Below are 27,059 nucleotides of genomic sequence, written 5' to 3'. Positions count from 1 at the left end.
TTGATTTTAATGAGAAAACGGGGATGTATGATGTATAAACAAAGCAGGAAGCACAGAATTTCAAACACCTTGGCCAAATGTGTTAAAAGACACAAGGTGCAGCACTGTATGCCCATGAAGCATCGAAATAGGCTAAAAGCAAAATTGCTTATTTCAACAAAAAAGTCACAGGTATTTGTTTTTATTTGAACGTCAACTAAATTAAGGGGAGGGGATTACCACACACACTACTACACTAGGGGGGAGAGAGAGGGAGAGAGACAGAGAGAGAGTGTGTATGTGTGTGAAAGAGACAGAAAGAGAGCTCTCCCTGGAGATTTAAAAGTACCCATGTTTCCTCATTTCTGGGAGTTGGTAATTTATAGCTGCTGGTCACATATTAAACAAGATCAGAGACTACTCCCTGACATCTTCTGAACATACTGGGGGAATTCAAATGATTACCAGCGTATCCTGCCAACAAATGACGACACAGGGACTATCTTGAGGGAGAGCGAATACAAAACGAACACAGAACCCAGGCAGGCTGCACACAAAGGGACACAATTAAATGGTTTTCACGATTATTCATAGTGCTGCTTTTTACCTCTGAGCAGTTGCCGGGTTCCGTGAGATGAGACATTTCTGTCAGTTATAGGTACGGATTGTATTGAGTTGGAGCCCTAGCGGTTCCCTGATGCCCTGTGAAGGTGCTGCTGCTATTGATTTCATCTTTACAAGCACACACATTACAGTATCTCTGGGCTAAAGGCTGCTTTTTTGCCCTTGCTTAATCAGAGCATTAGAAAGAGTCGGTGCCAGTGTTGGCTTTCACAATGAAGTTAAAGACACTGCAGTCTCAAAGTCAAGCCCTCACCCATCTCCCCCACTGTGCTGTTTGACTTCTAGGCTTCTCTACATCACCTGAGGATTGACAGAGATGCAGACGAAAGGGATTGTTTACATTTTTTACATTTTATTTGCCATAATGATGTCATCTCCATCTCTTCTGGCATGATGAAAGTTCTGTTTGTGTGTGTGTGTGTGTGTGTGTGTGTGTGTGTGTGTGTGTGTACGCGCGCATGTGTGCATGTGCATGCGAGTGTGTTTGAGTTCATGCGTAAATCATTTCTTGACTGTGTCTGTGTACAGTACAGTATGTGCACGCTCCAGTGTCTGTGTACACATGTATTTTATGTGGGATGAGGATTCATACTGCAGTGATTGAGGGATATTACTGCCATCTATTGAGCCACAAGAGACTGAGCTCATTGAGATTTTTATAGGGCGTCCCGACACAAATGTGCAAATCAGATGCTCATGCATTATTAAGCAAACACTTAGAAACAGTAAGATCCAGTTAGGATGGTCTGAGAGTCACACAAAATCTTTAACATGCAATCATTTCCCGAATGCCACACTTTATTCACCAAGGAAATAAATGTGAATATATTAAACACAGTACTGTATATACAGAACCCATACAGCACTTATAACAAAAGTACATTTCATGTATGTACAGTGAAGGCTGTGACTGCAGCTGTGACTTAAAGTTTAACTTTATGTTAGGAGCAAATAATATTGTTTCAGGTATGACAATAGTTAATAAGAAGTCATCTAATGACATCAAGATGTCAGTTATATAATAGTTGGTACAATGTATAATAATGTATTTTATGTATCTGTAACACCTATTTTGCTTTTTCAAAAGATTATCAGACTAGCTGAACTACTTACAAATACGTCTTCTGGAGGCTGTTTAGGTGTCATCATTTTATGCAGTTTATTGAATTTTATATCAAAAGTTTTTGTCCAGATCAGCTGTTCTCTGGAGGAGTTAGTAATTTGATTATGTTCTTTTTGGAATTATTCAAACTTGGCTGATAACCTTCAAAGGAATATCTACTCCCTCAAAAAAAGAAGGGAAAAAAAAAAGCCTACATGGTATATGGAATCATAATAACCGTAAACCATAATTAACAATTTCAAAGACAACACAGTGCACCTTTTACTGCAAGTATTGACAGTTGCAAGTCAATTCTGGGCAAATGAAAAAGACTATGAAAACAAGCCAGGAATGATTCTCCTTTTTTTTTTTGAGTTCCTATGCTGCTCCTATCTGTTTGAACATGCATGAAAGACTCCTGCCGACCTTCCAGCTTATTTGATGTCTACAAGTGTAATCTTAACCACCTTTTTTCTCATAGAATAGCACTGGGCAAAATCAAAGCACCTGATTCAATACGGCTGTTGTAATTCGATAGGCCCAATTTAATGCTTTTGGATGGTGCGGCAACAACTTCTAGAAAAGGTAAACATACTCAGACTGAATTAATTTTACACCTTAGAGGGTACTTTGGCTGTACTTTACTGGACTCAGCACAGTGATAAGTCACTGTTGCTAGCTTCCATTTAAGCTTAGGAACTTCATCACATTTTATATTTTAAGAGAATCACGTGCATCCAACAAAATATCCAATATCCAAACAAATACTTACACTTAAAAGCTATTGTTTATTTGTAGGAAAACAATTCCTCCTACGTAGTTACTTTTACAATTTTTGATTTTCCTGCATCAATGATTATTGTCAATTAGCTCTAGCATTGTGTCTCATCAATGTCAACCAACTATTTTTTTTTTCCAACTCTGGTTTTGAGGAGAGAAACCTGTTTTAATCAAAGTCATTCTCACATAGCAATTAGATCTAATTAGTCCAATTATCAAGATTCTAATTACATTGAAATATACCCCCTAAATCTCATATCAATTATAGTATGTGTGACTTGTCCTGATCAGGAGACATGAAGAGAGAGAGACAGAGTTAAGACAAAGCTGGGAGGGAGGTAGAGCAGAAGAGCATCCACATCCTCCCGAGGCCAAATGACTGCAGAACTGACTCCATCTGTCCCCAAAGCTTTTATTCCAAAAGACTGTATGGCCATTTGGGGATAAATGTCACTTAACCTTTATTCGTTTTTTTTTCATATTCAGAACTATTTTGTTACTGGTTATGATGTTATGATTAGTTACATCCTAGTTTTCTGTTTCAATTAGATGAGCGATGAGTCAAAATAAATACAGTTTTAGCATTTAGGTTTAGAGCCAGTTATCAAACACTGTTATTCAGTCTGGATTCATGCTGTTGAGGCAGTTGAGGTGGAAATAATTATCACCTGTGTTAAAATCAGGCCCCATCTTTGGTAGCACATTCACTCACATGCCAAGGTGTGGCGGGCAGCGTCCACAGACACACAAACACACACACACACACACACACACACACACACAACATGCACAGACCTGCACAGTATGTTACTATAGTGGTGCAGTATGGCACTGTAGGTGCACTGACAAAACACACACGCACACGCACAGCCTGTTCTTGTTGTGGAGTCAGAGGGAACACACTGACCTAATTTCCCCCAGTTAGCTCGCCTCGTTGGGGACCAACAATCCTCTCCGCCCGTTTCCCCCAACCGCGCCTATCAGAGCACTCACTCACTGTGTGTCTCTGTCTCTCCATCTTTCTGTGCCCTCCATCTGTTTGAGTCTGTTTACATGCTCAAGTGTAAGATTAGCAGTAAAGAGTACAGTTACATTGTTCTAGGCTGCTCATCTGCAGTAGTCTATGGTACTATATACACAGGATTCTGTGCATAAAAACACTCACAACATGCACCCTGCAGTGTCATTCCTTTGCTAAAGAACTATTAACTATCATGGAGAGACTGAGAGATCAGCCAGCAGTAACAGACAGAGAAAGAGAGAAAACCACCTGAAATAACAGCTAGTTTCAGGATGTCAATCCTCTGCATACTGCAGCGCCGAATCACAACTAAGTGCAAGGGTCAATCAATTCTGATGTAATGCTGGTAGGAGAGGTGGGTGGAGATGGCAGTGCTTTTCACCCCTGGGTCTCCAGTGCTTTCCAGGGCTCTTTCCTGTGCTGAGAGGGTAGGAATGTGTCTGCGTGTGTGCGTGCACAAGTGCGTGCATGCATGTGTGAAAGAGAGGCCCCTGGCTACCGCAGCCCGAGTGCACATGTTAGGGTTTTCTGCGGCCAGACGTGCCCTTGGTCACTTTGGATCTCACAGGCACACATACACAATCAACGTGCTGCTTCCTTTATGGAAATCAGAGCTGTCAGCTCCCTGACAGGCAAATGTTGCAATATGATTGGTTAATCTGCAGTGATGTGGGTGTCAGTCAGAGCTGACTGTGGTCCCATTGGTGGTCTGGGTCAAATGAATCTGTTTCCCACAGACATGTAAAAGAGAAGAGAGGCAGGAGGGATTCAGATAGAGAAAAAAAAAAATCTGACAGGAGCTATATGTGAGAGCATATGAGTGATTGCGTGTGATTTGTGCATGAAGGATTGTGTTTGTGTGTGTGTGTGTGTGTGTGTGTGTGTGTGTGTGTGTGAGCTAAGCCAGAGGTGACACTTCCCTCACGCTCTTCTTTTTTCATCTGTAATCACTTGTTCCCCAGTCTGACATAAATATCTAGAAAAGATGGCAAAAATCAACAAACAACACCCCAAGAATTTAAAAATGGATTTCTACATGCAGATACATGTTAGCTAATGCACTGTAGCACAAACATGCACTAATGCACTGTGCCCTGTGCAAATAAATATGAACTTTTAGGAAAACATCACTGACAGGCAGCTCTAATAATATACCTGACAAGCTGTAGATGTCGATGTAATCACAATTTGATTCACATTTGTGTGTGTGTGCAGGCCTACGTATGAGCATGATGTCATCAGCACCTATTTTAGCCATAGCCAGTTTAGAACCAGAGAATGCTCGATCGATAATTACACTGACACAGTTTACATTTCCTTTCCACCCCAACCCTGACCCTTTGTTTGGGGGCATACTTATTCGAGATGACATGTACAAAAACACACTAGCACACACAGCCCATATATGGTGTTTTTTCCAGATTCATCAGAAATACTTTTGTTGATACATTTTGCATCAAAGTGCTGCAGCGGTATTACTACTATTATAATAACATTCCAAATATGCCAAGTGACAAGTGAACAGTGTGATTGTAGAAATTAAGAATCTACCTATACGTATGAATAAATGACCTGTTGTTTCATGTAGAAACAATAGTTTTAAGAGCCCCATGTCATCCTGCAACGACAGCTTAAGAAGTAGAAAAAGAGAGTGTGAATTGAGAGCTACAGATGCTGAGTGTGTGAGTGATGCAGGGTGGCATTTCAGGTCATGTCTTAGCCCAGAAAATGTTTTTTTTTCCTTTGTCCATCACCCACTTAATTGCTCTCTACATACACACATATTAAACATAGTCTCTCTGGCTCATAATTATTTCCCTTCCTCTCACTCTCTCTCTCTCGTTAATTCTGTCTTTATCTCACTTTCTCTGCTTCTAATTTTCTCCATCTTTCTCTCTCCATCCTCTCCTCATTCTCTCTCTCTGTCTCTATCTCTCTGGTGACAATGTCCTGCAGTTATGAGGCAAGGTCAGAGAAGTGAAATCCATTTAAATACTGATGTAACTCTCTGGAGGCCCATACTCAGCCTCCACAGCACTCCTCCCTGTACGCCTCACCCAAATTGATGAATGGAGATAGAACATTTCTTATTTGTCCTGCATTAATCATTCAATGTATTACACATCCACTGGCACCATGTTTTGAGTATTTCCTTACTGCACTCCCTGAGAAACAACCTGTTCTTCATTGTTTGGGACTGTGATGGTAGTTGTGGTAGCTGAGTGTGTAACAAGGGCCTGGGAAGTCCCTCTGTGTTTGTTGTTCCCAGGTGCATCTGCATTTGAAATGTTTCCACCCTAGTTTATAGCGCACCAAGGGACCTGCCATTTCCATGTTTAATCCCCTCTCGTGCTAAGTCAGGCGCTCCATAAAAACGCCACATGTTGCATGGCAATGAAACGGCTACCTCATGTATACATATAAACTATTCCAAGGTGTGTGGGGAGGACAAAACACATTTTTGCAGGATGGATTGGCTTAGCCACTGAGTAACAAAGCTCCCATATCAAATTAGAGTTTTTGAATGGTCCTTTGGCTTGTGGCTTTAGAGGTCTGCCATTAAACAAAGTACATGTATTGTATTGGAGAAATACACAAATACATCACTGTGATAATGTGAGAATGTATTGAACATTGATCATCTTTTAACCACATTACCATGACATTGGAAAAGTGCACTTTTTCATGGTGTCAGAATCAGAATGGGTTGGGATCTTGGCTTGATGCCACACAATGAAATCGTTTATGTGTTTATAGTGTGTTAAATGAATGGGTTGAGATGTTGGGAAATACTTATTAACTTTCCTGCCGAGAGTCAGATGAGAAGATCAATACCACTCTCATACAAAGACAGTATATATGAAGCTACAGTCGGCATCTGGTTAGCTTAGCTTAGCATAAAGGCAGGAAACAGCTAGCACAACATTGGCCATAGATAACAAAATCATCCCACCAGCAACTCCAAAGCTGATTTATTAGTGGACTGTTGGCCGGACACAGTACTTTCTGTATTGCCTTCGCCCGAGGTTGCCAGGCAACTAACTGAGACTGAAGGAAGTTACTATAACGGAACAATTAACCTCATCTTTGAGAATTCACAAACCCAAACAGGAGTTTTGGTTGCCGATCTGATATAATCACCAATGCAAAATTTCTGTCAGCTTGTGATTCTGTGTCAGCGTAGAATCTCATCCACTGCAAGCTCATCAGCAGCACAGAACACTTGTGGCCGTTTCCGTTGCCTTACATGCTTGCCTGCATGTGAGAACCTCCCTAGCATTATAAAAGTGAGCAGCCAACTATTAGTCAAACAAGGATTCCTAATTAAGTGGAACATATTTTCTTTCACTGCTTTTGATTATGCTCTCCTCCACTCCCTGTCAGCTGCAAATAATTCTGATAATTTGGTGGTGCATCGTTATACTATTTTAATTATATGATGATGGACTCCAGTTCTGCAGCTGAGTCACTATTCCATAATTCTCTTTTAACTACACCCCAAATACCTGCCACTGTGCTCCCATTTTGTCAATGAAATTCATTTATGTGTATTCCCGCTTTGCCAGGGTCTCTGTAAAAAGCTGTGCTTATAAAGCCCCCAAATGGTAAGGTAATTGTTCTTGGAGCAAATAAAATAAAAATAAAAAAAAAAGATGGGAGAGAGTGAGTGAAAAAGAGGCAATATAAAGTTAAATCTGAAACACATATTTGTATTTTTTGTGATTTTTTTTCAGTATAAATAAAACTTCTCTCAAGATGATATAAAAATGACTCAATTATCTGAAAGCCTTGCAGGCATTTAGTGCTGCGCTATTCAACTTGTTTTTATGCACACACACACACACACACACACACACACATTCAAGGTGCTTTGGAAAATGATACCAGCTTAGTAACCAATGATTATCATTTAATACATCTTGTGGGAGCAGGTTTCTTTGTGTTTTCCACTTTGTGAGGTTTCATAGCTTCCTGCTTTATATTTGCCCCACCTGCACAAAGCCCTGCTTATATGCCAGTCATTACGAAACCTGTGTGCTTCTGCGTAAATGCAATAAATAGGCAGTTAAAGCTTAATGTTTCTACTGTAGCATCTGGGCATGATGTAAATTCAGTTTGGCAGACATGTTTGTTCATGTTTATGCAACACAGAGTTAACAGAAATACACATTGTCCTTAAATAGGACCTTGTACACTGCATTTAATATCTGTAAATGTATGGAAATACATACAGCATAGGGTGCACTGAATTTGAAATATGGATATACATTATTTAAACACAAATATTCATAATGAAAATTACTCTAGACAGTAGAAATGCTAAATTGTCTTTGGAAATTGCTAACAGCAGTGTAAAGGTCATTCACTGTGTGTGTACGTGTACAATAAGCGTGTGTGTGTTGGATTCTTGCAGTGTTTTGACAAAGGCATCATCATAAGGTGCATCACTAGCTAACCTGTGAACTACTGAATGTGGATTGATCCTATAGGCTATTTATGCAAATATTAGACCTTTTCCCCCCTTGTAATGTCTGTTTCCTTGCTAGTTGATATAACATTTTAGCAGCAATATGGTATGTTTCCATCACACTACCACAAGCATCCTTTGTAATATACATCAAAATTCAGTGCCTTAGAAAGGACCTGGTTGTGTAACCCACAGAGGACAGATGACAGATACTGTCACAATCCAAAACAAATGCATTATCAGCATTCTTCAAAAATGAGATGTAAACAAAGATGTGGTATCTTCAGTCCTATCTCTTGACACCTAAGATAATCACACTTCCATAATCACCACAACACTTGTGCAGCTGGGCTACTAAGAAAACAATCACGTTATCTGTCAATCTTTTAAGTCTATTTTCACACTGTATCTTTGCTTTCTCTATTTCCCCAACAGCAAACTATTCTTCGACTATGGGAAAAGATGTGTGGTTTTTGTGCATTTATAAACAATGCCGGTGGCCCAAATAAGAAAGTGACAGAAAATAACTTAATCCTGAAAATAAAGGGATAAGTCCAATACTTAAAGTGGCCTTAGACTGGAGGGTTTAAGCCATCAGGGCGATGCAGAGGGATTCTGAGGGTTACCTTCACTCTCCTCGGCCCTGGAGCCTTCTAACCATAAATCTTCTATTTAAAATGTAACACCCCACTGTACTCCTCTCCTCCCTCCGCTCCTCCATCTCTCATTACCCATGCCGTCTTAAAGGTTTAATACTTGTCTGTACTTGCTATTCACTTTGCGTTATTTTCAAGAGCACGGCTCCCGTTTGTTGTCATGCTGCACAACATTAAGGGACACAGCCTGGGAAAACTAGTCCAGGAGATGGTTCTTGCTGCAACAGTTGACAGATAAGTCTGATTTACAGGCCTTGGCACTCTGTGGCAAGATTTAAGAAGGATGATGAGTCCTTTTGCAATGTGCTTTGATGACATGGGAATGAACAACAAACATATCAAAAGTAAGATAATGAGGGAACAGCTTCTGGCCCAGATTTCACAGAATCACAGAAACTACAATTAAAACATAGCATTATGTGCCAGTGCCTGTTGCAATGGTTAGCTTCATCTACGGGCCGCTACGCCACATGCTATCAGTCGTTCAAGGGACAAGCTGTGATATTGGAATGAAACATCCTTCGTTCCTGCGAGATAAAAAAGCCCACACCTCCACCCCCTGCCTTTCTCTCTTTTTCTCTATTGTACTTTTGTAATTGGAGGTGCCATAATGAAATCAATTCAGTGGTGATAACAGATTTCACATCATGTTACCAGTTTCGTTTGGAAAAGGCCGCCGCACGAAGACATCTAAAAATATTCCTCTTTCATGCATCATCAATATCTTCATTATATGAAAGATGGGCGTCAGGTTGTATTTGCTGTTTTGCTTTAATGTCACTTGACAGGGTAGCATCTTGCCTGTGTCTGTGACACACTGCTTTTTTGTCTACTCTGTAATTCCACTTTTGCAGACATGCGGAAAGCAGTTTTATAGCACACAGTCGAGCAAGTGAGGATAAAGCTCGGAACAGAATTGTCAAAATCATAATAGAGAGGCAGAGACACACATTTGCTCGCACATGATCATCTTTCTGGTTGCATTACACTTCAAAATCTCATGTATAACACACTTGACACTGGAACTGCACACTTTTCAACATCACACAGTCACAGCAGAGCTTGCGTTTTTGTTGCAGTGACCTGAAAAGCCGACGTTTTGGCAATATCTCCTGTAAATCTAAAGTGTCATGTATGGCTTCTTTGCTCCGTGTAGTCATTTATTCTAAAGATTCAGGGTAGTGAATGTAAAGTTATCTTCATTGTCAGTGTCGGTCATTAGTATGGAGGCTGTGGCACCCCATTATAAAAAGCTGACAGTTTGCTCTTTTTACTGCTATTTTCATGTAACATTAATAGTAGTAGACTTAGATAGATTTAATTTACATTTCATGAGAAAGCAATACAATCCATACATCCTTGTTGCATACATTATCTGGTATGTATAGCACTTTGCTGACCTCACACAGGATATATACACTATATATAGGATATATACATTATATATATATATATATGCAGTACAGCACTTGAATGCGTGCTGTAGTTTAAAATCTCAGCCGCAGAACTGACCGGTAACTGACTTCCATGACAGATGTTTATCCTCTCTGCTCGACTGTATTTCAGCCAAGCTATTAATATTTATCAGCCCAAACTGATGACTGAGCGTTTTCTGAAAGAATCTCGAGTTCTCCCACGTGTACTGTACGCTACACCACTGCTCTTTTGTGCACCCACCAAGGAACTTGATAACTTCAAATAATGTAACACTTTAGAGAGTGTACCCACCTCACAGGAACTGCAAAGATGATCTCTCTTTTTTTTTTTTTTTTTTTTAAATGCTACGGTGTGACGGTTCATATTTCAACAGCAATATGAGCAGGAAAAAACACAATGCTGCATTTTGATGTAAGTCTAGCTTAATTATTTGGTGTGGGGGGTGGGTAGGGGGGTAATACAATTGATTCTGTTTTTTGTGTTTTTCGTCTTTAGGCAGTGTACCATTTTCCCAAGATACACACTACAAAGTGAATTCCAACTGTGTTCTGGGACACCGTGGTGAGACACAGGGATGTCCACAGGCAAAGGCCTCAAGTCACACTCTGTGATGCTAACCATAGCTCTACTGTGTACACCTACTTTAGCCTTGGCCTAATTACTGTCAGCCAGACGATAGGGGTCATCACTGTCTGCATGTGTTGACATGTTCAAGCTATAATAAGTGGATGTCTACGCATTTAACTATGCACACTCATTTTCTATACACACACATACACACACACACACACACACACACACACACACACACACACACAAACACACTGTGCAGTTCCATATATGGTGTGGACGATGTTTGTTTATGCTAGGCTATTACCAGCCCATTGTAACAGATTTCGATTTTTCCTTTCCTGTACTACATACATTAGAACAACTGACTACATATTCTGATACTTGGTTACACAAAGACCATATATAACATAATAAAGCCATAAAAACGAAGGTATTACAAACATCATCTTTTCCTACCACACTCTCCACTCCTCTGTTCCATCTGTGCCCCCTATATGAAAGGGAATAGTTGAGCAGGCCTGACAAAGGGCGGCACAGAGGAGGCAGAGGTGCTGAGGGAAGCTGAGCACTGCTGGAAGGGATTCCTATCTGTCTGTGTGTGCTTGTGTGTGTGAGAGTACATTTGTGTGCATGTGTGTGTCAATTTGAATACTACATTTCCCTACCTATGATGCATGTGAATCCTGTATATAATAGCCAGAAAAGGAAGTGTTTGCATTGTGAAACAAAAAAACAAGGTCATTAGATCTAGTGTGGTAACTCTGTTCAGGTCTGATTAATGTCAATACAGCCTACATGTTGCTATTTAAATAATCCTTACTGACACTCACCCTGTGCTCAAGCCATTTAGCTTAAAATGTAATGTAAAATATCACATTATATCCATATCAAATAAGGCATTTGTCAGTTAACAGATGACGTGTTATTATTACAATTATTCTGATTAAAAAGGTATTTGAATAAGTATTATTATTAGAAGAAGAAAAGACAAAGTAATGGAAAAATGTTGAGCTGACATGTATGGGGGTGTCTTATTCTGTCCAACAGATCAGCACTGACTGGATCTGAGTCCTGCCCCTCACGCCTGTCCGACCGAGCCCGCCTGGCCCTCCGCATGCTGCCGTCCGAGCTGGGCCTGCCGTTGCCGTGGCAACAACAGCCGCATAGTGGCTGGCGTGGCTCCGTTAGGCAGCTCGGCCTCATTATGCTGCTGCTGGCTTTGATGTGGTTTGTGAGGCTCTACCTGCATTACTGCAGCCAGTGGCTCTACCTCCAGGCCATTGCAGTTCCTGTCAACAAGTGAGTTTGCTTCCTTTGATATCACCCTGTACGCACACACACACATGCATGGGCGGGGGGGAGCGAATGGATACACATCCACACACACAGAGGAGAACTACATAGACACTTTTTGGGCACATACATCGCTGCTGACAAATCTCCCTTTACATGAAGGCCAGATACATACATAGATTACTGAAGCACAGGGGCAACACAGCACAACAGACACACACATGCTAAGTACAGTTGTGGTAAAATGAGATGTGTGGGAGGGGGGTGGGGGTGTGTGGGGGGGTGAGGAGCAGAGGAATGATGATGTTCGATGTGTCTGAGTGTGTGTGTTGGCAAGCATGCATGCACACACGCACACACACACACACACACACACACTGGATACGCCCAAATCATCTGTTTGGAATCCCCCCATTAACATTTTAACAAGACTCTCTCAATATTAACAAACCATTGCTGGGGGAGTTTGTTGATTTCACCACACAGCTTCAAGTCCCAAAAGGCTACATTATTTGGAAGGAATTTATTGTTATTATTTGGTACACAGCATTGATAATAAACAGCAATAAGATACCACAGAACTGGTAAATCGCAACTCAATGGCATATGGAGCTGATTTAATTCATCACAATAAAACAAGCTGGCTGCAAACATGCATACAAGCAGGTTTTTATTACAATAGCATGGGGGTGCAAACATCATGCGCTAAATCATGGAAAGTGATAGAGGAAGGCACAGAGAGAGAAAAAAATGTGGCTGAATAAAAAAAAAAAAAGAGGATGGACTGAGGGGGTGGATGGGAGGTGAAAAAACAAAAATGTGAAAACAGAGGGGGTCAACGTCGGATGACAACTTCCACATGTCCGAATCTGCTGCTCTCCCTCCGAGCATTTCTCTCTCCATGCACTGGCCAGAGCTGGTGGTGCCCAGTGAGAGAGAGAGAGAGAGAGAGAGCGAGAGAGAGAGAGAGAGAGAGAGAGAGAGAGAGAGCGAGAGAGACCAAGTGACAGTCAGAGTGGCTAGTGTGATGACAGGCCTACCTCCCGCCTCGTTTTTATCTCACTCTCTTTTTTCTTCTGACTCTCTTTGCCTCCTCCTTCCCCATAATCCACCCTCTGACATCAGCAGACAGCAAAGTGTGCCCAGGAGCACCGGCGTTTCTGGTCCAAATGTTCCTTCAGCCACCTATGAGCTCTCTTTTCTTCCTTTCTTGGTTTTCTCGTTTGTTTTTTTATACACTGACTCAAGTAACATTAGTAATATAACAGTCTAAAATACTTTTGCACAAATCTTTACTTTTCTGAAAAGTAAATGTGCAAGTTTTCATTATTCACCACTGTCAAAATGAATATGAAAGTGTCTCTCTGAAATGTCATGGAGTAGAAGAATTAAGTAGCATAAAATAAAATGCTCATAAAGAACAAGTTTTACTAAAGCACAGTACTTGAGGAAATGTACATCATTTCTTTCCACTAACGATCAAAATCCACATTTCCTGACAATGGCACTTCATATTCTAAAAGCATACAAATGAAGTTCCCATACAATATCACATTTGAAGAGAAACCAAGTTGTATTTAATATGGAATGATGCTGCAACCATCAATTGCTGATATTTAGCAATGCTGCCAATGTCAAAATGTTACTGTTTATTGAAGTGGAACGTTTCATTGTATAATATCAGGTTTCACTATAAATGAAATATTCCCCTGTCATTCTTGGAATGAGATTTTACAGTGCAATTTATCTGGAAAATAAAGCCTAGAGTGTTAAAAAACAACATTAAAGTCCCCTGTCTGCACCGGTCACTGTGCGCTCTAAAGGGACTTTTGGAGGATTGAATCTGTGTGTTGGGAGATTTGCCTCAGATAAAACACCAATGGACCTCCACTGTCAGATTAATGGACAGAATCTGAGAGACGCTTGACTCTTGGAGCAAATCAGATGGAAATTAATGAGCAAAAAACTGGACCTCTCCTCTCCCACCACTGGCTCTACCTCCTCCTGACTGATGGGAAGATTAAGAATCTCATGAGGCTTGCTGTAAATGGGGAGTCTAACTTACAGTAGGGGGGAAAGAAAAGCTCTTTCAAACAGCAGCACAGGTGCTAACAATTTCACTTGTAGCGTCCGTCACTTTTATTTTGATACGCCTTTGATTCATTTTACACTTTTAAACTTAATTCAATGTATGTTACATACATCCATATAGATTGTTAAGCCAATAAAAGTTTTTAGTCTTTAAACACATTACATGTGACCAGTAAGGCAGCACACGCCAGCAAAACAACCAATTATAATGTTAATTGTCATCAACCTAATTAAATATGATTGAGTCAACCACAGACAATATAACATAGTGTGTGAATTGCTGGAACCAGTTGCCCTTGAGCTGCAAAGCATCACAAACACAAATATACTCCACGCATATTGACAAGTGCGCACACTTCACACTCACATGCACATCACCCGCCTCCGTTTCCTCTCCCGCCAGACTCCAATTCCACGCACACACGGTGGACCTCGTATACCAGAGTTCTTTGCTCCACACCCGGGAGGAGCTGGCTATGGTGGTGGTGGGTCCCCTGACCTTGAACGCAGTAACGTTCCTGCTGGTTCTGATCAGATGGGGCTGTCAACAGATATTTGGCTCACTCCCTTCCTTCACGTCAAAGTTTATCATGGCTCAGGGAGTGTGGACAGTCCTCGACCCCCTGGCAGTCTTTGCAGTGGACGCCGTCCTCGGGGTAAGTCACTTAAAAATAACTTGGACACTTGTGCACTTTAAATAGGAGTTCACTTTATCTTGGCAAAGTGACTTTAGATTACAAAAAAGGGGGAGGGGAGAGGGTGAGAAAGAAATGTGCAAGGTTAGATGGGTGTCTTTTTTGGCAGTGGGTTGGTTTTTGTCAGTGAGGAAGATCGAAATGATTTGGACTGTTCACAGCTGTGAATGACTTGAGGTGATGTCTAAATCAAATTCCAGTTAAATGGCATTGTCATGGTTATAGCTGGCCAAATAACTCTATGTTTTTTTGGACTAATTTCCAGGAAATTAACCTTTGTGATATTGCAATTTTAGAAAGTCAGCAATGTAAGATGCAGACTGAAAGGAACACCAGCTGACCAGTCTGTCCACGAACCATCATGTGATCTTCCTTTGATCAATCTCTGTCCTGGGACGGAGCCATCCCGTATTGCAAATGTCCAGTCTTATACATCTAACGGTTACAGATTTGCCTTTTTTTTCCCCAATCTGCCTTCCTCAGCGTCTCGCCTACAACCCAGACACACCGGTGGGTGATGCAGCCAAGCTTTACTGGCACTTTTATCGAGCTGACCAGTCAGGTGCAGCGGGAGTGATCATCACTCTCTTTCTCTACGCAGTCCTTCTCCTGCTCTCCATTACCATCCTCTCCATTTACCTGCTCAGGTGAGACATACAGCGAGATGGTGACTGATACAATTCCTGTCATTTGGCTAAATTAATATATTTCATGTTTGTTTTCACCATGCTGACTGATTACCATGGAGCCAGGCATCGGTCAGGTGCAATGTCAAAACTTGAGAAACAATTCTCAAGATGTTATTTTAAATCCCCATGCAAGCAATTTAATACTTGACTGATGAAAATAAGGACAGCTAAAGGGCCATATTACATGTTTTGTACAAGTCAGCAGCCAAGAATGTGCAGCAAATGGGCTGCAATGGCTACAATATAATCCTTGGGTGGTCGCACCCAATCAAAGTACGTCCAATAAAAGTGTTTGTTTTTGCCACTGACAGGTGACAGGCTTAGATTGTTATTCAACATTATGGAAAAGAACAGAGAAGATCCCTCTTGCTTAAACAGCCATTGCATTGTGCTATTAAAACCCACCAGACTCCATTGACAGAAATAGTAATTTTACCCTGCAGAATATGGGAGTTGCTCGTATACTGCTGCTTAAATCAGTTAGTTTTATGCACCATACCTGACAACAAAGTCACTTTTTATGTTGTATTAAGACACCGAGACACATCGCAGTGGTGAGTATGCCTCCATGTTTCCAAAAATACATTTCCGGGTCCTGTTTTATTCCATATTGCTCAGTCACCCCTGACTTTGAGGTCTGTGTCTGACCTTCCTGGTGGCTGAAAAGCATCACAACACCGTTCAAGCCGGGACTTATCATTTGGGTATTTCTGAATTGACAAAGCCGGTAGGGACAGTCTGCCAATGAAGAGAGAGACCCTTTCTGAAACTCTCTGGCCCTAAACACCCTACTATTCTCAAGCACCCGTTCAGAAATAACTCTAAACCTTCCACCCCCGCAGCCTGCTGCCTTGTTCCACCCGATCCACCAATTCTTTCCCTCCTCTGTCCACATAAAAAGCACAAAAAACAAGAGAACAGAAAATGAAAACAAATGTTGATCTAATCCAGTTTGATTTTATAGTCGCATGGAATTACTTATGCAGTTATGCATCAAACTCACACACCTACACACACACAAACACAGCCATCAGACACAAAAGCAGAAACACACACATCCACCACACAGTTGGCTTTTTTGAACGTACCATACTCTGCAATTGGTTGGAAAATTGAAGCGTTTCTAATTCAAAAGTTAGATGTGTTTTGATATAGCGTGAACATGTAACCTCCTTATGTTATCCGATTAGGCTGAGTGTTTTGCATGGTTGGTATCACTGCAGGTTTCATACATATTGAAATGGACTACATATAGCCGACATGGTGGTGAACACTCACACACACTCTATCTCAATGCACTGTGTTCCACTCATGTCTTGCAGATTGAGGTCAGCCATGCTGAAGCATTCACTTTCCAGGTTTGTGTTGTGTTTTAGCACCTCAGACTGTTTTAGCAAATTTTTCTACCAAGCCCTCACGTCCTCTGTAGAGCTGTTAGAGGCTTCCTGATTAAAGGGGATGAGCAGGAAAAACTAAACGTCAATATGAGTGTGACCCTCTGACAGCTTAGTTTGAGAGGGCTGGTCCCTAACTGTTGAGTCTTTGCCTTTTTTTTCTAATTTTTGAATATTACAGGAGATTGACACTGCATTACTATGGAAGGGTGGACTTTAACAGTCACTGCAGAACCCCTGATTCCAAATTTCCAACCTAAAAGATGACTATTGCACTTTTTAAATAATAGAAGGACATAAGTTTTTGCAGCATAGAAGTAAAAAATAGAAGAGCGGGTGATAAATTACTGAATAATGTAACTCAGTATTCATCCAAGGTGTGTTCTCCCACCCTCATATAAGACCAAATTCCATTAACGGCTCAAAATGTAAGAAAACCCTTATTGAATTAATCAGTTTGAGATTGGCGGCCGAGGAGAGGGTGCCATCTAATTTCAGTAAGCGGGACGCTTATCGGGCTCCAGCTAAATGGACAATATTAAAACAGCAGCCGGGAATAATGACTTCTGCCACTCAACCGCCACACGGGTTTGTATTGAATGTAGGCCACGAGGCTGAAGCAAGGCTGATAATTTTATGGGTTACAGTTTCCTATTGGCTGCAAGGAAGGGGCTCTGACACAGAGCGTGACCTATTTCTAAAAAAATGCCTCAGGCTATATGTATAGATAGAATGGACTGTTATCCTTTTTTAATTACATTTTAGGCAGCCTTTATTCACTGGCTGCAAAAATACACATCAGTGATGTGTTTTACACCTCTATCCTCTTTGAAACTTTATGAACACCAAAAAGAGTGATGTTACATTGATAGCGGTGTCGTTACAGCCAAGTGATTACAAGGTTTGAGATTAAAAAATTAATTAGTTTGCATTCCTGTAGACAGTTACTGTGTTTCTTTCTGTTTCTGTGTGAAAGGGTAGTCAGTACACAAGTCTGCATGTGTGTATACAGTATGTACATACAGAATACCATTTAAAGAGAGACTCAAAGGTAATGGGGCAGTGCGACTTCATAGCCACAGCCAAATCACTAATTGATCACCTCTTCTTAAAGTACCAATGCACTGACTGGCTGTTATATTTTATACAATTCATATGAATTGATGTGTGATTGGAAGGTAGGGCCCTCTTAAAATAGTAACAACTGATTTTAAATAAAAAAATGGGCAGTATTAAGTGGAATAGTATACATTTGATATATGTAGGTTTCCAACATAAAAATACCCTTTTTATCCATCATAGTCATGTCCTCACAAAGATTCTGTCTGACTGTATTCCATAAGTCAACACATGTCCTTAAGCTGACCCTTATACTGACGAGGAGCTGAAGAGAGCCTTATCATCCAGGTTATACCCCAGATGTAAGTAACACATACACTTACATTCAGGGCTCTTCCAGCACCAAGGAAATGAGCCTGTTTTGAAGCCAAAGATACAAAGATGGTGAATTCCTCCAAGAGAGGCAAAGCATAAATGAATGAGAAGCACAATTCAAGTGAAGGATGAAAATGAATGCATGCTATTCCTGTGTCTGAGGTCAAGATTCTACAAACACCCCTCTCCCAAGAGCGATGGGGAATGATGCTGAGTTCAAAGCTCCGTACCAGCTTCTTGTATAAATCCCAGTCTCCTTGATGTTGGTTTTATTTGAGAGTTGATTACCCTCTGACAGGCTAGAATCTCTATGGAAGGGCACAAGGTCTGCTGGTTTTGATGGTCAGCCAAGGCATTTGTTTACAGACATGGTGATTCTTTTTAAGGGTTGGCTGTGTGCACCCTTCTGTGGCAAAAGAAAAATAACACTTTGGTGATGTGCGCTCATCTGGAGGTATGAATCAATATGCCTTCTCTGCTGCGCCGAACGTTTTCTTGTGACTCAGGCCGGTCTCTCCAGACGCATATGCAACCAGCACGTCCATTGCATCTGTCATCTTTGAAGCTCAACATTAACGCTGCAGAATATCCCAGGATCTGACTCCCACACATTAACAGATGTACAACCACGCAGACACACAGCCAAACACAGACATCACTACAGTCAGCTTCTGTTAACAAAGTGCTTCCCACTCACAGGCCAATTTGTTTGATTCCTTTTTGCCTTTTCATTGTGTTTGAATTGATGTATTATACTTTTATAGAGCTTCACACTGCAAACATGCTTTGTGTAATCAATAGAAGTTTCATATGTTCTTCCAACAAGTTGGTATCATTGTAATTTGACCTGTTTCATAAAAGCCAGCCAATATGGCAGTAAAACAATGTTATATGGCATAGAGGTGGCCATAGGGTTGGTTATCAACAATTATCAAGGAAAAGATGTATGTTTTTCCCTTGCCTTGACAAATGACTTCACAGGACCTTTACAGGGTTTCCCCATCGCGTCCCCATCCCCTCCTCACTTCTCGCGCATCACACCTTCCAGATTCCACAACAATGGTCGCATGCTGGACGTCTTTCAGCGGCTAACAGCCAGGGAGGGGACGTACTTCCTGCCTCAAGACCTGGAGCTGTCCAATCAGGAAATGAGCTACATTGTCAAGAAGGCGGAGCAGTGGAGAGGCTTCAATGGGGAAAGGCGTAAGGTAAGCATCTCACCATGCTGCAAACTCTCCTGTCTCTCTAGATAATGCTTTTTTCCTCAAACCCACTGAGATTAATTGGGCTAATGGATGTTTTTGTAATGAGACAATGAGCCAAAAGGTAATTGATGACAATCTAGATTGGTCTGTGTATAGTAAGGTCTGTAACCTTGGGAGGCTCCTGCCAGGCTGAAGAAAAGACTTGCTGGGACAGGATGAGTGTGATACTGAAAGGAATGTTTAATGGCAGCCATGATGGTATCACAGTGTTCATCAATACCACATCCAATTTGGTCATTTAAACGAAGATATTACGTCCGAGAGAATGTATAGAATGGGCTCATTTTATATCATTACATTTTCTTTAGTTACATTTCAGAAAGCTGAGAATTCATCTCAGAGGTCTTTAGCTTCATTCTAATTAGTACAAGATAATTACCAAAACAGAAAGTCGGCTAGCAGGCTGCCTGATTAGTCTGTGGAAACCAATTTCCAAAGATATTTCATTAAAGAAAGACTGCTCAATCAACACACATACTGGGGTGCATATGCATATGCTATACAAGGCATTCTCTTAATGTGGACAACTTGGTGTCATGGGGAATGTAGGGCTCCAGTTTGCATTAATACATGTCTCCATGAAATGACTGTTGCTTGGCAGAGGCTGTCGCACGTTTGGCAGTCAGGCGTAGGTCAATGGTGATGACACAGGAAAGGGCAGTGCATTAGCGGCAAGCCTAAACCCGATGTAAAATCTTTGCATAGTGATTGAAAATGTGACTTGTTGAGATAAGGGAAATGGAACACAGCGATCAAACTGCAGCCCCATTTAATTTATTCTGTAGGATTTGTTAGTGGCACACATCGCTCTGCGTTCTCCGTGTTCATTAACTCCCTTGCTCTTTGCTTGCACAAGTTCATACGGCTGTAAAAGGGTAAAATGCAACGAGAAAGTACAGTAGACTTTGGCTTTCTGGTAAAATATGTATTGGCTGTTGAGAAATAACGCACAATTTTGTCTTACAGGGATGTAAAAACAGGCTTGACTAATCCAAAACATGTTTTGTGAGGGTCATGGTAGTTAATAGTCTTATGATTGGAAAAAATCTAATCATTTGAAAATCTACTTCCTCTGTAAATCCACGCATTAGTCTACATTTTGAAAGTCTACTCCCCACAGATTGAATGAATCTGCATCTTTACAAACACAATTAGAGGCAGACAAGCAGTGACTGACAGCGTTTCAACTGATAAATACATGATTACCATTAATAAATACAGGATTGTATCTCTTTGAATTTGTCACACTTCAACTGATTGCACTTCATTAACAGATTTCAATGCAAATTTGTTTTGAACAGTAGCACAAACCTTACTGAGCACTGTCTGCCATCATAGAAATCTTAATAATGCTAGAATAGGAGCCATCATTTTGACTGAACATAGAATCAGTAGCACTTCCTGTGCTTTTGATTGAGAATCTGAGCGCATTGAAAAAAGAGAAGATGCTGAATGTTGTTTATATTGTTGGTAAATGAAAAAGGCATGTTTATTTTAGTTGAGACTGTCTTACAATTTAATATTAAACTTGATAAGATTTGTGTTATACTTAATTTTACTACATACATTTAGTGTATCGTTTTCCCCAAGTCCTCTGTCATTGAATTGTTGCTCAAGCACTCACTGGCATGGTTATGTCCTTGTTGGGGAGAGAGAAGGGGACTGGAAATGGTGAAACAAAAATTTAGGATTGGTTGATGCTTCCCTGCATCATTGGAGCACTGAGAAGAGTCTAGGCCAGCTCATCTCTATGTGTAGCACGACACGTCTATTACGTAGCAGCAGCTGTCGTGCATTAGTTTGTAGGTTCATGTCGTCATCTTCCATTGAAAATGAATCGTATGACATGACTTTGTTGCTCCAAGTGTGAACACAGCATTAGCCTAAATGAACTGCAACCCGGGCTCCGAGAGGTGACAACACTGCTGCTAATAGGATGGTGATAGACCTGTTTATTGGGATAAAATTTAACCTCCCAATGTTTGTAGACTTTGAAAGAAATTACACGCCTAAAGTTTGTGATTAAGGAAATGCTTCATTTAGCTGCTGATGGGCTCTCGCTGCGGTGGCACTGCTAAATCATCCTTGTATTACTGCATATCTCCCTCCACAGCAACAATTACAGCATACTTCATATTGTCCTAATTTGGCGTTATTAAACTGATAAAATGCTAACACGTTAACACATTCCCCAGCATGATGAAAATTTAGGGTTATTGCATTTTATGATATTTACATTATTCAAGCTGGCCATTTTTCATCAAAATAAGATGGGCCTTGCCATTATTTCATAATTATTGTAACAATTTCTCCTGTGAAAAGGGTCACTTTCCTAACTCAGCAAAGACATATCCCTATTAGACTAATTTGCCTACATGCAAATTTTTGTCATTTTTCCCTCATTAACTATTTATCATAGACAGGAAAAAAATATATTCATGAAGGCGAGCAAAGGAGCAGCCCGACAGAGCTGAAACTAATATTTTGCAACTCTAATGATTTTTTGCATCCTTAATTAGATAGAATAAGGTTGATATGATTAGGTCAGGATGTAGTGTTTTTCATTAAAAATACATTTCAGAAACTGTATTCCAAATGTGCCCTTGCAATTAAATAATGAATCTGACGCATTCCTTATTACGGACCCAATTAATATCAGAGGCAAGGGCGTAATTTTAATAACAGTGGGCCACGAGGCCTTCATTAGCTGAGTGAAAGAAAGGAGGGATGAGGAGAAGGAAAACAAGGCACTCACAGGAACAGCGGCAGTCTGATATTGAGCCAATTTTAGAAAGTTATTGAACAGTTCACTCTTAAAAGGATAAAGTATGACATTTTCAGCAAATCAGAGCTAGGGCAAACAGGAACTACAAATACATCTTGTTTGTTTTAGCTCAATTTGATACCAGTTGTATATCAGGAGCCATACAGGGCAACTGAGATTCATTTAGTATTTAAGGCAAGTTATAACATGCAGCAATGATTTTAAAATGTATTCGGCAGCATCCTATAAAGGTGTATTAGATGCACTGGATCACAAGTAGCAATGTGTTGCTAGACTGTGCATCAGTCAGGAAACCTTTAATAGAAACAGGTTTGGAATCTGTCCAAACTGTGCTTGACCAGCCAACCCGCTTCATGCCTGAAATCTCAGGGTCTCTTGTACCTTAACTGCAATAAGTGGTCACATGACCTGTAGTATATAGTGTATAGTGGGAAAACAACATTAGTTTACACAAACATTAAACAGACTTTAATCTAAATTCAATGTTAAGATAATTTGGCAATATGATTACCATGTCATTGCTACTGCTTATACTTGGCAAGGACACAAAAAACGTAAAGTAAACAAAGTAAAACAAAATGAAAGATGATTGTAATCAATTAGGTTAAAACTCATATTCTGGATGTGCTGTGCTGTAACTAAGAACTCAGCAAAATCTCTCTGACGCTGTATCTCCCTCCAGCACTGAAACAATAAAAAAAGAATCCACATTCAATAACCAACCTGCAAATGGCCTATTATTATCAAACTTGTAATTTTCACAAGGCAGTCATAAAACATAATCTAATTTTTACTTTCTCACCAATTAACTTTATATTATAGATTTCTCCATGCCATATGATCATCTGAGTTGCTGCAAGGTTTAAATATTACTCTCAGGTTAAGATGTCAGCAGTGGGGCTTACTGGCTAAGCAAAGAGGTTGAATGAGTCAAGAGCCTATCTACCTGTGTGCTCTTTAATTTGTTCCCGGAAAGGAAGGAAAAAGAATGAGTTTCCATCAAAGATCATTAGTCTCAAGTGTTGTGGATAACAGCTGAGGGGGGGAAATAGCTCACCCACCAATTGGTGAATCATGGCATTTTTCATAATTGAAATTCTTTAAGACTTACCTCACACTTTTTATTCCCCACTGCTACCTACTTATGTAGTTGACGTCATACCTGCTAGTTTTCAGCCACAACACAAATTGTTTGGCTGTGGTTATCAAAATTAGTGTGATGTTCTTATATCCCCCTTGTGAAGTGTAGTCATTTGGCTCCTGTCCTAGAATACAATCAAAGTAAAGTATATGTCTTTGCATCCATGTTAATTAGTATGTTGGTGGCATTTCTTTCTACTAAAAAATGGATGTAGTAATTAGCACAACAGATCACTGCTGTGGTTCAAAGTCAAAAACATGTAGCGATTTCAAGTCAAACTGCCAATGAAACTCATGTGTTTGTGTCACTGTTTTTGAGATGATTTAGCATGGAGGTTAAAATAACATGTGGAATAAACCGATCAAAAGTTGACAGATGTTGATAGGACTTAAGTTGACACTGTAGATGAGTAAATTAGACGCAAAGCTGCACAAAATGAAACAAACAAAAACAAAAGTCTTTAGTTTCCTCGTTCTTGTAGTACTCCCATGCTCTGAGCTAGTGAGTGTGCTAGAATGCTCAACGTCATACTAGTGGTTCAGTAATGAGCCCCATTAATTATGTAAAGGCAGTGATGCAGATGGACCTAATTAATTGTCTCCCGTCACCCCCTTGATTACTGTACCTGGAAGGGAGGTGTTAATTTCTGTAATACTTAAGCAGGTACGCAAACTGTTTTGTCAGAGCCACCACAATGACAATGACAGAGGAGAGCACCAGCTTACCCGCTGCAAAGCTCTGCTCCTGTTAATTCACCAAAAGGAAAGTTACCCAGTGGTGGTGGTGACATTGTGATAATTGAAGGAGAGAGGGAGAGATTAAAAGAAGTGGGGAAGGAGGGAGGGAGGGGAGGGGAGGTTTGTCTGGTGGCCCTGGAGATGTTTTCGCAACCTGATTGCATCAACATTTGTGTACCTTCATGCCGTTTGTCTCTGTATGTCTAGGTAATGGGTTACCAGCGGGCGAGTTTGGGAACACCCAAGGTGCTTTGCAACAGCAGCGTGGTAGGTGGGGAGTAAACCTGTTGAGAGTCAAACAGCACAGATTGGAGTGGTAATGATAACCTGAGTCTGGGAGGCTGGCTGTTAATCATATAGATGTGTTCTCCATCTTAACCTACAGCAGCGACATGATGGTACCACCTGAGCAGAGAGATACCAGGACCATGCTTTCCCTACCAATTACTTGAGCAAAATGAAATTTGTAACTTTTATCTCATTGCAAAAGTTAATTCAGAAATATGATTCAGAAAATTCTAAATTGCCTAAAGAGCATAAACTTGCGAAAAACTGAATAGCATTGCAAACACACACCTCTTCTACTTTCTTTGCTAGAATTTAGTCTTTAATGTAAATGAGGAGTTTTGACATCATAAAATTTAGATGGACTACAGATGAAACTATACAAGACAACAATGCTTGCAGTGCTCATAATGCAACAACAGGGTTTATTCATCAGTCTTGCTGCGCAAATAGTACAGTAAAATGGGTATGAGGCCACCTGAGATGCAAGTCTAAACTCCGGGTTAAGTAAGAAGAAGCTTTGGAGAGGAAGGCTGACACAGGGAGCAGTAGACTGTGACAGAATACACAGGAACCACTGTCACACAACAAAAGAACCCTCAGCTCCTGAACAGGAACCCATAACAGCAACACAGGAACACCAGGAGAGGAAAGGAGGAGCTGAGTGCTTCAGTAGCACAGGAGGGGTCGTCTAGAGTCAGAGGGCAACTATTGGTGTAGGGTGTGTGTGTGTGCGTGCGTGTGTGTGTGTGTGTGTGTAAGCGTGGGTTCACTGGAGTCCTCCCATCCCCCCAATAACCTCTACCGAAGAGCAATGTGGTCAGTGTGCGTGCATATGTGTGTGTGTGTGTACATTAATGTGGTTAGCTGCATGTGTGTGAATTCAAGCATTTATACAGCATTTCTGTGTGTGTGTGTGTGTGTGTGTGTGTGTGTGTGTGTGTACCGTCATGCACATTTTGTAAGTGTGAGTACACGCACACAAACCTTTCTGTGCGCTTGCATGTCACATTAGAGTGGCTTCTTCAATTACAGCGGATGGGTTTTTTTTTAGTGGACAGCGCTGAGGGCCCCAACGGCCCCAGGCGATAGCAAGCAGGCAGGCAAGGACAGGAGCGACGTAGCAGCAAGCTTCCACAGTCAGAGCATTAGGGAGCTCAATATGAGATATGACTGCAAAGGCTACATGCCTGTGCTCCTGAAAAGGTCATGGACTTTGCTGGGCAGTAATGTGTGAAAGCGGTGCACAGTGGTTAAAAAAGTAGAATAAAAAAAACACAGATAAAAGATCAAACACAAGTACACTCTTGCCGCCTTCCCAATTCACACATATAAAATTTTATGAACACAAATACAAAATACTGAAAGTATTGAAAGTATCGCTAGAATTGAAATAGAATGGTATCTCAGAGGCGACACCAGCCAAGTGATATCTATACATAAAACTTTCCACACAGCAGTTATTTTAAGAACTATTTGCATGAGAACAGCAGCTCTTTCTGTGGCTCCTTGTGCACATTTACCATGAACCTACCTCCACCTTAAATGAGCTATGGGAGGTGAGCTGTTCTCCATTAGTCTGTCCCTTGCACCCTTTTCCCAGTCAGCATTGTTCTCTATGACACACGGGACTCTTCTTTGACCTTTGTTTAGCACCTGCTGGTCAGAGCAAGAGGCGGCACACAATAGTCCGGCCCATACAGAGCTTTCTCAGGAGACTCGGACATGTGAGGGCATGGACACAAAGAGCGCTGGAACTAATATCTCAGTGTGTCTGCAGACACAGGTAATTTCAGCTCTTAAACAAACAAGCGTTGGCATGGTAACTGTCTAAGTAGAAATAGGTGATCAGTATGATTGCACGTCAGTTTTCTATATGTTTACCATCACAGCCCACACAGCCCTCTAACCACACCTCTCTCAAACAGGGCAATTATTATCATGTATTATCTATGATTCTCCAGAAACTGCATTTTAACGATGTTAAACACATTAAATCGTATATATTTCTTACATCCAAAAACTTTGGATCAATGAATGCCTGGCCAGCTGATCATTCTAGTTCTATGAACCAAGAGAGAGACCTTAAGCCTCCTCCTGTTTTTGTTTAAATCCACAAGGTGATGCACTCACTTGTCTCACTAACATACCACTACAATGTCTCATCCCATTTTTAAACAGGCCCACAGTTCCAGCGGTACATAGAGAAAGGAGAGAGTGTTCCAGTATGAACTCGTTGGTGTGAACAGTTTAATTACAGGGAGTGTCAGCCCCATTGCTTAATGTGTCCCTCACAATTAATCCAGGGAGAGGATGTCATTATCTACCAAAGCCTGGGCCTGGGCAGGCTTTTCTGTCAGAGGAAAAAGAGGGAGGGAATGAGAGAGTGAAAAAGAGAGAAAGCGAGTCGAAAGAAGGAAGTGCCTTTAGTTTGCAGCCGGCAGAAAGGTCGATCTGTGTCACACTAAAGGATCAGGGTAAGATTCTCTGAGATTATTTGAAAAACTTGTGTTCTTCAAATGTTTCGGACACTCGCCTCTTGTGACTCCATCAATGAGGAAGAGATTTTTTCCTTTAATTTCTTCATAATATAAAGCTTTGCCTGTCAGC

General features: G+C 40.9%; 1 protein-coding gene across 1 annotated transcript in view; it reads left to right on the top strand.

Annotated features, from left to right (window-relative positions):
* The window catches only part of ofcc1 (orofacial cleft 1 candidate 1), a 77,882-nt gene that overhangs the window by 36,060 nt on the left and 14,763 nt on the right, over nucleotides 1-27,059 (top strand). The window contains exons 19-22 of the mRNA XM_070853337.1: nucleotides 11,688-11,939; nucleotides 14,428-14,680; nucleotides 15,203-15,366; nucleotides 19,285-19,444. Coding sequence (XP_070709438.1) covers nucleotides 11,688-11,939; nucleotides 14,428-14,680; nucleotides 15,203-15,366; nucleotides 19,285-19,444 — 829 coding nt within the window. The remainder of the gene's footprint in view (nucleotides 1-11,687; nucleotides 11,940-14,427; nucleotides 14,681-15,202; nucleotides 15,367-19,284; nucleotides 19,445-27,059) is intronic.

The sequence above is a fragment of the Pempheris klunzingeri genome, chromosome 21, assembly GCF_042242105.1.
Source record: "Pempheris klunzingeri isolate RE-2024b chromosome 21, fPemKlu1.hap1, whole genome shotgun sequence".
In the NCBI taxonomy this organism is placed as follows: Eukaryota; Metazoa; Chordata; class Actinopteri; order Acropomatiformes; family Pempheridae; genus Pempheris; species Pempheris klunzingeri.
The sequence above is the reverse complement of the archived record's forward strand: the minus strand, read 5'-3'. Positions and strand labels throughout refer to the sequence as shown.